General features: G+C 38.3%; 1 protein-coding gene across 5 annotated transcripts in view; it reads right to left on the reverse strand.

Annotated features, from left to right (window-relative positions):
- Positions 1-15829, reverse strand: part of ect2 (epithelial cell transforming 2) — a 63815-nt gene that overhangs the window by 30011 nt on the left and 17975 nt on the right. For 3 of the 5 annotated variants that reach the window (XM_041790421.1, XM_041790423.1, XM_041790420.1), the window contains 11 exons: positions 13426-13556; positions 13197-13312; positions 12595-12657; positions 8985-9210; positions 8651-8836; positions 6681-6805; positions 4344-4463; positions 4163-4231; positions 2828-2938; positions 2089-2185; positions 1763-1844 (listed from right to left, as the gene is read on the reverse strand). In XM_041790421.1, coding sequence (XP_041646355.1) covers positions 1763-1844; positions 2089-2185; positions 2828-2938; positions 4163-4231; positions 4344-4463; positions 6681-6805; positions 8651-8836; positions 8985-9210; positions 12595-12657; positions 13197-13312; positions 13426-13556 — 1326 coding nt within the window. The remainder of the gene's footprint in view (positions 1-1762; positions 1845-2088; positions 2186-2827; positions 2939-4162; positions 4232-4343; positions 4464-6680; positions 6806-8650; positions 8837-8984; positions 9211-12594; positions 12658-13196; positions 13313-13425; positions 13557-15829) is intronic. The other 2 variants (XM_041790424.1, XM_041790422.1) reach the window with 1 other exon arrangement.

The following is a 15829-nucleotide window of genomic DNA, read 5'->3' on the forward strand; positions in this document are numbered from 1 at the left end:
GAACATGAGGATTTCTCCCATTTGTTGTAGTGAATTAAAATGCTTTCAGGATTTTTATGAAAAAATTGGAAAAATAAATCAGTATAGTGTAAATGTACTCAAATCTTTAATATTTCACGGTATATCAGCTTGTATGTCTTTACGTAATGACAAGGTGCTTATGGAGGGAGACTATAGGACACAAGCTGATCCTCATGTCCAGCTTTATGGACTGATGTATTGTGTTGTGAGGAAGACATGTCGTGATGGGCCAGTGTTTTGATCGTATTACAAAAGCCATCATTACTAACAATCACTACGACAGCGCAGGTTCTGACAAATAAAACTAAGTATTGACTGTAGTTATGGCTGCATGATTAAAGACCAGTAGTAGCTTCAGCAGGCTTCTTTCATGTCAGCTGTTAGCCGCTAAGCTATTGCTATGTTGTCAGGTCTGTTGTGTTGTCTGAGTACTTCACTCTGGCGTGGCATATCTTACAAATGACCTGACTCCTGTCTAAGTTTGTACTGTCTTTAATGTTTTGCAGCCAACATAAGTCCACATATCCGTTATGAATGCAGCAGAAGCTGCACTGCAGCGGTAGGCATGAGCAACCAGCTTGCTCAGAGACGCGTGATTTTGATGTCTAAGCAAAGGAGAAGAGGGAAAGTCAACTGCCTGCAGCCGACCGGCGGTGCCTGCCGCCAACTAGCGGTCAGGGGGTGAAATTACACCACAAACTACCGCACCAAGAAAGTAAATTATTAATTAATATAATATCAATACAGTTTTGCACCGTGAAATATGACATTATATCAGTGTATCAACAGTTTCTTACACCCTTAACATACATATTTGCTACAGCAAGGTAAATTATAATTTTTTGTCCATTTTGGCTGACATTGCTGTGCAGAAAAAAAAGGCGAGACATTAGTTCTCAAGATTCTCTGAGATGCATGAGATGTGGCGCTAACACAGGCAGTCTGAAAGCCCTGACTTGTTAACATGCAAGCGAAATGAATATTAAGCTGTTTGACGGCTAAGACGTGTGACTCACACGCCCAGTCTGGAACTAGGGATGCAGGATATTACCAGAATATCAGTGTTGGCAGATACTGACTTAAAATGTGAACTAACAATTTTGGTAGACATGAAAAAATTTGCTTCTATTTACAACCAATATTTTGGGTACAACACCTACCAATATTAGCTGTAAATATCAGCAGTATCTTAATTCAACATCTTTTCCTACACTTTAAAGTCTGTTTAAAGGACTGAAATTTGAGTACTTGTTCAACCTCAAACTCTTAATGTGTGTGGTTAAGACAAGTTTTAGGTCTGAACTACATTTAAGTATCAGTATTGGTACCGATATCGGCTGAAATGAATATGTAAATATCAGATGTCGGCAAAAAACACAGAACGGTGCATTCATATCTGAAACAGCTGCTACTCATATACTATCTCTGACTAAATCCAAATGGAGTTCTGTCAAGAAGATTAGAGAACAGAAACACTCACAGTGTGCTAATTAAATGGAATAGCCTCATACTGGTCTCAGACATTTCAAGGGTGTTAAATCTTAAAACAACAACAATAATCATAATAATAATATTGATTTCTAGCTTCCAGCTTCTTCAACTATGGTCAGTTCTCACAAGTTAAACCTACACACTGGTTAAAATTGTGTTTGAAAAGTGAGTTCACTTGTGGTTGGAAAAGATCAAACAATGCTGGCTGTGTGATTAGTGCAGAAGGAAGGGTAAGGCCATGCCAACTTACGTCATGACTTCTCTCAGAGACTCGATTGCTTTCTCTAATTTTATCTTGTCTGGGTTGTCATCTGACGTGTGCTTCTTTATGTCTGGAATAGTGGAAGAAAGAAAAGGTTTAGTATGAGGTAGATGGGGAGGAGGAGATGAAACCTGTGCAAAGAAAAGGGAGTAAAAAAAGGCCAGAGAAGAAAAGAAATTACAGACAGGTATCAACAGGAGATAAGGGAGGAAGAAGGCAGGTATGGAAGGACAAAGATAAGGAGAAAAAGACAAGGAGGGAAGTAATTAGCACAAGAAATGAGTTTTGTTTTCACAAAGGAGTGTCTGTGCTACCGTTAAGAAGAAGAGCTACACTGGGCAGTCTCTGTACAGGTCGGATGAGCAGCTCCACCAGTGTCTGTCTGCCACACTCTGGTTTGGACTGGTTGATCTGGAGAACGACAGCAAAACCGATTAAGAAAAGAAATTGTTCGCATTGCATGCTAAGCAGAAAAGTGTGACTCAGATCACTGAAATCAATTTAACCAGTCCATTCTGCAGAAAGCAGTGAGGGAGGCAATTGTGTCATGAATCAAGTTTTTTATACATACTCAAAAGACCAAAAACTCTGGTTAAAATGGTACTCTGTGGCGAATTCTTGGATAATCTCAGCATGTGCTGGAACAGACTGACAGCACAGTGAGTTCTTCTACTCAGAGTATATAAAATCACATTTTTAGTAGCAGATATTAGAATTTGCTTAAATCTTAAAAATGTGAATTTCTCCACACACTGATATCCCTGTTTAATTTTCTAGAGCACTTTCTTTGTCCTGTATATTTAAACTTACAAATAATGTTTTACTAATAGTTTCTGGAAATTTGGCAATGAAATCAAGTTATCTGGCAAAACAGGTCTACATTTGTCAAAGGATAAAGAATGTAAAATTCTAGTTAATAAGGTGTTAAAATGTTTATGTAAAAAATCTGTTGGATGTCATATGATTGTGTTTACGCTAGAACTTGACAGGTTGTTTTTTATAGAAAGCACGTCCGTTTGTAAACTGAACTCTCATGCAAAAAGAAAATCGTACCTTGAGAAAAGCGTGGAAGCGTGGCTTTTGCTTCTCACAGCGAACAATAGTTTCCTTGCTCATTTCAAAAAAGTTGACAAAGGGAGGGTAGGTCCTCACCAGATCTTTAGACTGAAGGGGGAGGGAAACGGGACAAGTCAGAGGGATTCAGAGGAAAACGGACACAAATACAATAATAAGGATTCCTCTTGCTTAAAACCATGGCTCTCCCTTTCAGTGGCCAAGTCTCATTGCTGCCCTTCACGGCTTTAATGACCTTTTGTTCTAACAAGAAAAGTTCAACCTATTTTAAAAGCATTAAGCTGAATCAAAGTGCTGAAATCAAAGCTTTTTATGATGTTTTTCAACAAACCACAAAAGGCAGATTATACTTGAATCAAAGACATAAATTCCAACTGTTTAATAGTTTATTAGTGTGTTAATAAATATCAACATGTAGGAATTTTTAGGGTGCTCAGTAAGTAAAATTGATATCTTTCCTCTTGATCCTTAGCTTTCATCTTATCCATCAGTTTGTACCTGTCAAAATGGACTGAAAGTAATAAACAGTTTCTCGTTTAATATGGACAAAAGTATTTGGCCAAACCTTTTTCAATCAGATCTGTGGCCACAGGTGTCAACTGTGAAGTTTGGTGGAGGAGGGATAATGGTGTAGGGTTGTTTTAGGGTTTGGGCTAGGCCCTTTATCTCCAGTGAAGGGAAATCTTAATGCTTCAGCACACCAAGACATTTTGGGCAATGCTATGCTTCTAATTTTTTGGCATCAGTTTGGGGAAGGCCCATTACTATTCCAACATGACTGTGCCCCAGTGCACAAAGCAAGAACTAAAAAGACATGGTTTAATGAGTTTGGAGTGGAAGAACTTGACCGGCCCGCACAGGGCCCTGACCTCAACTCCATCGAGCACCTTTGGGACGAAGTGGAGTAGAGATTGCAAGCTAGGCCTTCTTGTCTAACATCAGTGCTTGACCTCATAAATGCTCTACAGGATGAATGGGTACAAATCCGCCCAAAATCAAATAAAAAAACCCAAATCTTTTGGAAAGCCTTCAAAGAAGAGTGGAGGCTGTTGTGTCTGCAAAAAGGGGCCAACTCCATATTTAAGAACATGTATTTGAATACAATGTCATTAGAGACACTGTTGGCATAATGGTCAGCCAAATACTTTTGTCCATATAATGTATGTTAAAAATCTGCCTTTCTCTCATTTGTAGACAGCTGCAAAACAGAAAAGTGTGCAAAAACACAGCAAAAGTTGCACCATGTTTAAGTAAAAGTAGACATTCAAGGAAAACTCCACATTCTCTTAATGCTTAAAATTAGGCCGTACTCACGTATTTAAGAATGATGTCTCCGACACTCCTGTCCTCTGACCACTCTGTCAGGAGTTCCTCGAGATCACTCTGACAAGCACAAATACAAATAAGAAGGGGTCACCAACTCCCTTTTAAAACATCACTATCACTTTAATATGGTCCCCTTTGGTTTTGATAGAAATAATTCAGGTCATGTTACCTTTATTCTTGTGTGGACTTCATAAATGTCTGGAATGCTGCCAAATATTGTTTTAATTTCCTCTTGGGCCAGGATGGGTCCACCAACCTGCCCTTCTTTTTCCAGAGGAAGCTTAAAAAGCTGAGAGAAGATAAAAAAGATATTTAATAAAATTCACAAACACGCCAACATATGGCACAGAAAACACATCAAAGCCTGGCACTAGTTTCTGCATGTCAGAGAACAAGATGGTAGGATTTAGCGTTTATTGAAAAAGAGTTGTTTATTTGGTCTGTAAATATTTAATCATCGAGACTTAGAACAAAGCGTATTTATTCATCAGATTTGTAATATGTGAAAAGAAAAAAAGAAAGGAGGAAAGAAAGACAGACAGGATCTCTCAAAAGAGAATGATTTTCTGGCATGAGGAAGACGGGATGGATATCAGCTGAGGAAACACGGTTAAAATTTTAGTTTAATCTGCTAAACTGTGACGAAGATGTACTGAACCAAAGTGTACTGCTTTGTAGAAACGGAAACAGACCATACATGAGCATTGTGCGACACTGCTCGTCCAGGCTTAAGATGGAGGCTTTTTTTTTAAGTCCTGCCTGCTACCATTTCTCTGTGAATTTTTAAAAATGTGAATATCTTCTTATGCCTGGAAAATCCACTACTCTCAGGACAAAATACTTATTTTTTACACTTTGAATGCTTGGCATAAACAGCTTGAACATGGCCTTTTTGGTAGCATTTCATTATGTTCCCACTGAATTTTGGAAGACTATGGTGGGGGAACCAGGAGCATGCTCCCCTGGGTGAAGAAATGTGAAATTTTGTCATTAATTGCACCAATCTTCTGCATTTTTAAAGCAAAATGAACAGGCTAAATCTATGAAAATTTAGCTCTCTTTAAAAAAATTTCTCTTGTAGTAATTACTTGTAGTAATTTGTCTCATTAGACAAGAATAAAATTTTAATATTTAATGAATTAGACATGAATTTAGCCCTCATGCGAGTGAGACTCGGCAAATCCATACAGGTTCTCTGCCTAGCAGGCTGATGCCAGTATATTAAAATATAATGGGGCCAAATTGACTATGGTGGAGCTCCATTGTAATATACAAATTTTTAAAAACTTAAGTTTTTACAGCACTCCTTTTAAAATAATATTTGATTTAGTGCAATAGTGGAACTGTTGTAAACTTAAAGACTTTTTTGAAGTCATTTTTTTCAACATTTTAAGTACTACTAAATACAAAAAAGATTGCAGTCTTTTATGCAATTATGTATGGCACAGCCTGACCCTGGGATTGCAATTAATTAATTGTGCAGCACTACTTTGGAGTCAAGTGTTTTCCCAAAGGCAAACTGACATGTGACTTCAGGAGCTGATGATCTAACCCCTGATTTTCTTTTGAGACATGATCGACTTTACCACTGATGAGAGAATAACATGAGCTCATTTGCCATTGATGACACTGTTTGTGGCTGATGCACATGAAAAAAAGACCTGTTCAAGTGTTGTTCTATGTAAAAGATTAAATATGGTTTGTTTACAGCCTGTGCACACATGAATTTGGACTCATACAATTTGCTGCCTCCGTGTGCAGCAATACAGTGAAATAGAAAACTGTGTTTCCATCTAGAAAAAGGTATATCATTTCTTCTGCTAACTGGATTGAAACAAGGCCAGAGACTGACTGAGAATGTCAGGAATCAACATCAGTGTCAAGCATTTCAAAATGGCTGAAATAGGGAGTCAAAGTTGACAGTATTCTCATTTATAAATGCTGTGGTGGTAGTCCAACTGGAGCATCATGACAGGTATTCCAGCTTCATACAGAGTTAGTTTGTAATTTATCTACAACACAAAAAGGCTAACCTGATTTTTAACTCAGCTATCTCTTTGTAAGGACAGTAAACAGTTAAACCCAGTAATGGGAATTGGCAGATACCAAGGTGCGGTGTTTAAGGTAAAAAGAAAGAGACAGCGAAAGAAAGAGTAGATAAAAAAGAATGAAACATGGATGGAGAGCGTCAAAGAAAGGTAGCTTAGTAAAAAGCAAAAGGAGGAAAAAGATTTTGAAGGATAAGGAGACAGACTGAGAAATGGTCGGGCAGGTCATTTTCTCCCTCACTGGTCAGCTGTCTGACTCTCCACTGGGACTGACTGATAAGACAGGCCGAGTGAGGGCATGCAAACACACACACAACCCTTCTCACAGAGGGATGCGCACACACCTTTAATGATTGTAGCTTAACCTGAAGCTGTTGTCAGGGGTAACTGACTGGCTGGCCTGGGAGAGACTGTTAGAAAAGTCCACATTGTGCGAACACGCAGACACACACTAATACCTGGAGGATGGTGCTTAAAATGTCGACATAGTTGCTCTCAGTCTGGTAGAGCTCCTTGGAGACCTGCCACCTGGCTGACTGCTTGGACAGAACTGGAGTTGAACTCTTGGAGGGCCTCGAACTCTCTGGAGCAAAAAGAACAAGAATGATGAAAAAATGGTTGATACTGCAGCAAAACATGGACAAACGCACTGATATCATCTCTTAAACTAGAACTTTGGTCAAAAGAACTCACTAACAAGCCACAGTAATAAACAAATACACTTTTTTAGCTGTTGAAACACATTCAGATATATTTAAAAGTTACTTGTTGAATAATTTAAGAATGGACTTTTGGCCTCTGTTGAAGTTTGCATTCTTAAATAAAATAAAAACAACAACAAAAAAAACATTTTAAAAAAAGATCAAGTATAACAGTGCATGTACTTCAACTATCATTTTATGGATTTATCCAAGCATAAAACAGCACATATGGTGCCTATAACAAGTATTACCCTCTTGGATGTTTAACCTTTTTATTGGTCTTATAAATCAGTCATTGTCAATATAATTTTACTTTTTGACCAAAAAAAAAAAAAAAAAAAAAATTACAAGCAAACCTCTTTCTATCTAGTATAGGCACATTTGGCTGCAATCAAAACACTGAATCTGAGGTCTCAATCAGGCTTGCACATCTGGACACTGCAATTTTACACCATTCTCCATTGCAAAACTGCTGAGGCTCTGACAGACTGCATGGGAATCAGGCGTGAACAGCCCTTTTCAATTCCATCTCTAAATCATTTCTGCGTAGCTTTCACTGTATGCTTTGAATCACTGTCTTGCAGGAAAATAAATCATCTCCCATGTTGTAGTTCTCTTGCAGGCTGAGTAAAATTGTCCTTAAACATCTTCCAGTATTTTTCTGCATTCATCTTACCCTCTAACTTTACAAGCCTTTCAGGGACTGCTGTCTATTAGCATCCCCGCAGCATGATGCTGCCACCACCTTGCTTCACAGTAGGAATGGTGTCTTTGTGGTGATGTGCAGTGTTTAGTGTCTGCCACACATAGCATCTTGTCTGATGGCCAAAAAGCACCATTTTGGTCTCATCAGACCAAAGAACTTTCCTCAACTTGACCATGCCTTTGGCCAACTCTAATCCAGATTTAACGAGTTTTCCTCAACAGTGGCTTTCTCTTTGCCCCTCTGTCATAAAACTTTGACTGGTGAAGAACCCCGGCAAAAGCTGTCAGCAGAGTCTCTCCCATCTCAGCCGTTGAAGCTTGTAACTCCTTCAAAATAGTCATGGTTGTCTTGGTGGCCTCTCTCACTAGTCTTGACGGTCATTCAGTTTGTGAGGAGGGCTTGATCTAAGCAGATTTACATATGTGCCATATTCCATTTCTTGATGATAGATTTAATTGATCTCCAGGGGATCTTCAGTGTCTTGGAAATTTTTTTGTATGCACTACTCCGAGTTATTTGGAGTGTTCTTTTGTCTTCATGGTGTAATAGTAGCCAAGAATTGATTAACCAGTGACTGGACCTTCCAGACACTGGTGTGGTTATACTACAATCACTTGAGACGCATTTACTGCACTCAGATGATACCCATTTCACAAATTGTGAGATGACTAAGCTACTGCTGTAATTGCAGCCAAAGGTGCATCTACAAAATACTGACTTGAAGGGGGTGAATATTTCTGCAATATTGCATTACATAGTTGTTTAATTGACATTATTTTGTAGAAATGTGTTTCACTTTGTAATTAAAGAAGTTTTGTTTTTTGACAAAAAAAGCCATATTGGTCATGATTTATCGCTAAAATCAAAAATGAGGTAAACATCCAAGGGGGTGAATACTTTCATAGGTGCTGTAAATATTAGAGTTCTTCTATCAAACGGAATTCTTTTTTAAAGCCTGAAAGTCAGTTAATATCTGTAAACAACATTAATGGACAGTCTGCTCATGGAGCAAAAACCTGACCTGCAGAAGTTCCTGGCTGCTGCTGTTCCTCCTGTTGTTGAAGGGTGCATGCATTCAAGCTGGATCTTTTCCTCCTCTCCTCCCTGTCTGTCCTAATCCTTCTTTCCCTGGTTTTCCTTCCCCTTGTCTTATTTCTGGTCACAATATCGCTGCCTTTGTTCTCTGAACTCTTCCCTACTCTGTCTTCTGGAATGAAAAGGGGTTCATCTAATGACTCTTCTCTTGTGATGAATAGGGAATCACCATTAATATATTCCAGAAATGTGTAACTGCCAATCAAAAACGAGACTGGATCAAACAGGTGTTTCCAAGTCCCCCTTGATGCTCTTCTTACCTGCCAAAGCTTTGCATGTCTCAGGGGTGTTTGAGATGTCCAGCAGAGAACCCATGGATAGGGAGTGCTCTGCTGACGGCCTTTTGCGTGGTGGAGGAAACGGAGAGATTTCTGTCTCCTTAGTGAGCTGAGCCAGGGTGTCCCTGAGACGACGACGCTTACGGCTGCTGTTGGGGGTGGTGAGGGACAGGAGGGACACGGCTTTCTTCATGGCTGGGCTGTCGTTCTGACACACAAAAAGCCAAAACAAAAATATACAATATGAGTTCAAAATGGAAATGAGTCCTGAATTGGGAAAATAAGAGACTTCTTCAGATCCCAACACGTTAACTGGTAGATAAAATGTTGTTTGGTTGTTAAAAAGCACTGATTTTATAAATGTATTGTCCAGGTGAAAGAGAAAGAAAGTACTCAGGATGTGAACTTGTCTCTTGATTAGAACAGAATTATGTAACAACAGAACATTTTCTTTAACCCCTTCAAAAAAAAAGACAAGCCACTCCAGCGAGGCCATTTTAATAAACCAGGGAGATAAATTATTGGCCAATATTATAATAATTTTTTTAATATACCTTATTTTAACCATAAAAGTCCCAAAAATGTCCTGTGAGTAAGTGCTTTTGCCCGTTTTTCCAGAATACTTAGTATTTTCAATATGTGGCAGTTATTTACTGAAATGAAGAAAAACAAAAAAAAAATTGAATTTGATTATTAGATTTTAATGAGAAAAGGTTAAATGACCATAATTACCACTTGTTGGCTAAGGAGCACAACTTTTCAGCTTTAAGAAACCATTTGAATTTTTCCGATAGCACAAACCGTTGTGTAATTACGGTAATGTAAATGGTGCCTGCCCAAACACATCACTGTTGACGCACTAAGTAAAAAAGGGTTAAACGATAAAGTCCACCAATAACAAAAGGCATTCATTCATTCATTCATTACTTGACAAGACTACACATTCCAAAACAGTATGTAGCATCGCAGTACACGGCCTAGCATTTAGCCCCAGAAAAGTAGAAGAAGCCTCTGCTGGACAGAGACCACAGCGCAGACTGAACACGACTTTACCAGTCTTTAGTAGGCTTAACTTTACTAGTGCAGGAGGTTTTTAGTGTTTCAGAGAATACTAGTATGATTGTGTCTGCAAAACATGCTTCGCAAAAGCCCTGAAGGGTGAAAAAGTCCTAGAATTTTAACCCAACAGATCTCGTCACATACGAGTCTTCATCATAGCAACAGACTATCAATACAATACTAAGCAGCAGTAGCCGCTAGCATAGCCGCAAGCATTAGGACCAAGCCCAACCAGAGTACCGCTTCAGCAGACATTTGAAAACTGTAGAAAGTTTGTCAGAGACAGTGGTTATTTCGTTGACTAAAACTATGGCTAAAATGTTCGTCGACAGCCTTTTTTCCATGACAAAAACTAGACAAAGACTAACAAAAATAGATCTGTGATGACTAAAATGGACAAAAACTAAGTTTCGTTTTCATCAAGATGACTTAAACTAGACTAAAATGTAATGTAGTTTTTGTCAGACATTCAAAATTTGTGATATTTCTCCACTGTGGGCGAATCCGTCAAAAAACCATGCGGCTGTAGCTGTTCTGTCTGTAGAGAGAAGGGGCCCTAGGTTTGGCAGGGTGCATAGAACACACTACCATGATTTGGTACCAGACTTAGGCAAGAAAATAAATGCTTGGACTAAAAGTAAAGACTAAAATGTGAGGACTTTTTGTGGACTAGAAGTAGACTAAAATGTTTTTTTGAGTTTTCATCGACTAAAACTAGACTAAAACTAAAAGGAAAGAAATTACGAAAATGTGACTTAAACCAAAATGCATTTTTATTCAAAGACTAAGACTTAAGTTAAAAATAGCTGCCAAAATTAACAATGGTCAGAGACAGCCAAAAGGCAAAGCGATTAATGACAAATTCAGCTTAGTCTACCAATCTGCCACTAGTTTTCTGACTTGTTCCTGCCTACTCTGTCAGTAGCATTGCACTTTACATTTTTACATTACTTTGTTAAGACTTTTAACTAGGGATGCACAATATTGGATTTTTGCCGATAACCAATATGCTGATATTTATCGATTAATTTCAGCCGATACCAATATTTAAATTTTCTTTTTGGACAAGAAATTTCAGTCCTTTTGGACACACTTAAAGGTTTGAGGATACAAACTTTAGTCCTTAAAAACCCTTTAAAGTTTAAAAAATGAGGATAAATAAAGAAAAAGACCTCAACTGACATAGCTCTGTTGGTTCAGCCTAAACTCCACTAGTTTATTAGTATATATGGACAAAATTTACAGTTGCTGGATGCTGAAATACACAGGCAAAATTACAGATGAAATTTTGATATCTGCCAAAATTGATACAAGACCAATAATATCATGCATCCCTACTTATAACAGTGCATATTTTGAAATTTTATGAAAAACTTCAGCTCTTCTTAAGTTCTGACTAAAAGTTAAATAGCTGTCCCAAAAATCTCTCCATTATTAAGCATGAAAGCAGAAAAAATGTTCATTTGATGCGTTTTATCTGCCTGCAAATAAGCATCAGGCTTTCAGCTCAATAACTGTTCATTGAAGAGCACTTTTTTTATCATGGCAAAAGTGAAAGAAAGAAGGAAAATACTCTTTAAAACCAAAGTATGTGTCCTTAGTTTATGATGTACTTTGTAGTACACAATTATAAAAAAGAAGAAATAACAGTTGTTAAGTCAGAACTGTTCTTTGATTTTTACATAAACAAAACTGATGTTAGAGATGGGTTATAAATATCTCTGCTTACAATATATTAACCCCTCTTAACCCCTGATGTGTATTAATACAGAAGGCCATCAGGAGTAGGACATGATCAGTATTGGCCCAAAAAGTACTACATGCGTCACTATAATAAACACTAACACACTTTGTCCAGGAAAACAGCACTCTGATTTCTGGTAGATAATTCTAGGTATATCCAAGCTGTTAATGATAGTAACAGCTTGGATATACCTAGAATTATCTAAGCTGTTACTATCAGTAATCCTGCAAACATGCAGGTACATGAGTATTTAGGACAGCACAGTTATCCCTGCTGTAAGGTTGTAGGGGAAATGTCTGAGATCTAAGGAGACATGAACAAGAACAGCAGCTGCAAGCAACCTGTGGGGAGCCTCTGAGAGAGATATGTCTCAGGGTATCTCATTGTTTATGACAGTGCTATCAATCTGGCAAAAAGTTTAGTATTCCTATGTCTTGATGTGGCAATAGAGTTATAGTTGTTTCATTAGGATTAACCCATTTTTTTATGCTTTGAAAGTTTAAAAAATGGTATAAAGATATGTCCTGACATGTATCACTTTCAAATTAAAAGGAGCACATAGAATTCAGACAATAAACAAGGCTGGGGATTTTGAATGAGCCTCAACAGAGGCTTTGGGTTTGGATTTTGATTAAGTGACCCTTAGAAAATAGAAATACTGCAACTCAAATGGAGGCTGCAATTTTTTGCTATTAAGGACACTATTAACCCACTGTCTTTATTCTGGCACCCTCTTTCTACTGTTTGGATTTCAAAAATGATCTGTAATTTTACCCATAAAACACTTACCTTCTCGTAGAGGTACATGGATTCTCCTGCCCGTGCATCCATCTGAATGCTTCCCCAGAACCACTATAGCAGAAGACAGAGAACTGATTTAACAGACCTGTGGCTTACCGCAAGGGTCGACAGAAAAAATACAAAAAGATTTCATACTATAATGACCCACACTTTCCGCTGAAAACCAATAAAACTGGCAGAGTAAAGAAAAGGCCCTATTGATCGTGGGGTTACAACTATAGCTAAACCACCACTCTACCTTGGTTCAAATTATTCATCTGCTGAGACAGGGAATCTATTATTGATCCCGCTCTCTGACAGCACAGACAGAGAGGGAGAGCAGAGACTGTTATCGACTGAGGTTTAACCTAAAAGGAATCCTGATCAGATGATCATTTGGCATTCTGTTTAAGAGGAAACAACTGAGAGGATTCATTATTCTTCTCCCGCCTTCCTATGTCTGTATCTTCCTGTAGCAAAACCTCAGAGTACACCATTTATTCTCTGATGCCAGGCTACATCTTGACCAATATGACACGTGTCAAGATTGCTCGTGTTTAGAAGAAGCCCTAAAATAAATTCAACCATTTCTCAAAACACTTAAAGCCTACCTCTTGTTTGACCACATAGAGTTTTTTTGAGGGTGAGAATGGCAGCTCCTTCACTGAGTTTTCCTCCACCACCATGTGTGTACACCTCTCATCTCCAACCTCAAGATAACTGCCGCCTTAAACATATAAAAGCAGGGAGGTAAGGATTAAAAATAAGATGACTGCACATACGCTCAAAAATGAAACATGTATTGGCTGTATTGCCAATCCCATGTGCTGCAGGACTAACCATGCTTGAGAGTCCTCTCCTCCATGTTAGCCTTCTCTTCATCTGAGAAACCAAGAAAACTGAGGACACAATCCTGGAAAGGAGGCACTTTGAACTCTGTCCGAAAGTCTTCTTCTCCTGCATGGAAGTGCCTGGACATATGAAGGAAGGAAATACTGTCAAAGGTGGGCTCTTACAATGCTATGGTGTATAGCATACTGAAAATAAACCATGTGTAAGGTGTAAAAATGTTATTACATGTTTTAATAATCAGTTTTAATACTAATAATCAATTTTAACAAATCCTGCTTTGATTGTTCCTTGATTCATCAGTAAAGGAGTAGTTTTCTCACATTGACTGTGTACACATGGACTTGAGTATCCTGGTTTCTGTCAGGTTCTATGAGTATCCCATATTCTGTTTGTGCACGTTATCAAAAACCAGGATATGCTAGTATCCTGGTTTTGATTGCTGGAAAACTCCAAAAGAAAACAGGATACTGTGCCATGTATACACGTTTTTCTGACCGTCTGTAGCTGTAGTCTATTTGCGCAAAAAGACTTGGATTAAGCTGTTCATTTGACTTCAGATATCCTGAAATATAGGGGAAGTGTGGGGGAAGGACAGCTGGTCCACTTCTGCCCATACAGAGTGAATGATGACCAGGCTGCTGTGTTGGCAGTGTTGTGTCTAAACGCACTCATATTTAGATAAACAGTGAAATGAACAGTTTGATTTTTCAGACACTAATGAAACGTGAGGGAGTGGAGTGGTGATTCAGGGTCAGCACTGTTCCAAACAGGTCATAGAAGATCAGACGTGCTCTGGTTCTGTACTAGCTGTCACACAAATGATTTTAAAGTCAGGAGCAATAGCAAGGCTACTTCTTGGCTGTCCTTTAGGCCTTTCAGACTGACAGGGCTCTGTGCCGATTCCGGTTCCTGAACCTAATTTGGAACCAGCTGGCGAAAAAATTGGTTCTGAACCTGAAAAGTTGGCTCTCAACTGGAACCAAAAATAGTTGGTTCTTTCTTGGGAACCGTGACATCATCAGTGGGCGTATCCCATTCTAGGTTGTGAAGATGAGCATAAAATGGAGAAAAAGTGATCTGCTGGGGAGACAAAATGCTTGGATGTAACCTGGGCATTGACAGAATTCAAGGTGAAGCTAGAGAGTAGAGCAGGGAAGAGAAAGTTACATGCTGCACTTGCAGAAGAGATAGTGAAGGCTGGGTTCACTTGAACACCAGACCAAATAATTAATCAACTCAAGAAACTGAAGAAGGAATACCAGTACAGCAAGAAAGACCTGGGCAAAAGTGGAGCTTTTCATCATGTCCTCCCACTTTGGTTCCGCTTAAACTAGTGTGAACGCAGGCTGGTTCACCAGAAAACACCAAGGTTCTGAGACTCTAGAATGGAACCAGAGCCAGAACAAGAACCATGTCTGTCTGAAAACACCTTGTTTGGGGCCATCTATGAAGAAACTAAACCTTGTAAGACATTTTTCACCTTGACAAGAAATCTTGAGACTTTTTAGTCTTGCGAGATCTTGTATCACAAGATCTCATCCCACCCCTAGCACCAACAATCGATGAGTTTCAAAACTCAGCTTCTGAAACCAGTGGATGATGTAACTAAGATTATGTCCATCTTTCATTTAGTTCATAGTTATAACTACATTAAGTATATTTAAAAAAGGACAAACTATAAAAATGGAGGCTGCTGGTCTGTAATCAGATCACGTTTTAGCACTGGACATTTTTGCTTTGTTATTAATGCATGTAGAATGCTGGCTACCAAAGATTTTCCATGCTCAAATTGAGGCAGAGGTGGCACCATTCTGATCATGCATACTTTGACCTTTTGGGGGTATGCTCCCCCAGGAGAAAAATCTGTAAATGTTAAAGGTAACAACATAAATCTAGTGCACTTTGAGAGTGGAATTAGGAGGATAAAAATTGGACGTTACAAGTTCTGTGCCTAAAAAAGCTGTTATTAACATCATAACGTTTTTTTTTTTGTTTGTTTTTTTTTATCTTTCTTTAATGGAAATTCAATTTTATGTCCATAATAAAACATTGACTGTCAACTTAGAAAGGTCATGTGACCTGCATGACCAACTCTGATTTTAACTGAAACAACCATTAATTGTTCTACCAATAATTGTCTGTGACACCCTTTATTTCATTTTACATTTATCTCCCTATTTATTCTGGTATTTTTTTTTAACTTTGTTATTATATTATACCTATTAATTATCTACTGTATTAAATAATCTTTTTGAATAATGTGATTTAATTTCCTGGTTAAGTTCACATTCTACAATGGTCAACACTGTTTATTCCTCTTTGCTGAATACATGTTTTTGATAAATAAAATCAATAAAACTGAGAAGTTTACTGCAACTGCAGCGTCTGCCTG

This window comes from Cheilinus undulatus, linkage group 7, assembly GCF_018320785.1.
Source record: "Cheilinus undulatus linkage group 7, ASM1832078v1, whole genome shotgun sequence".
Classification (NCBI taxonomy): domain Eukaryota; kingdom Metazoa; phylum Chordata; class Actinopteri; order Labriformes; family Labridae; genus Cheilinus; species Cheilinus undulatus.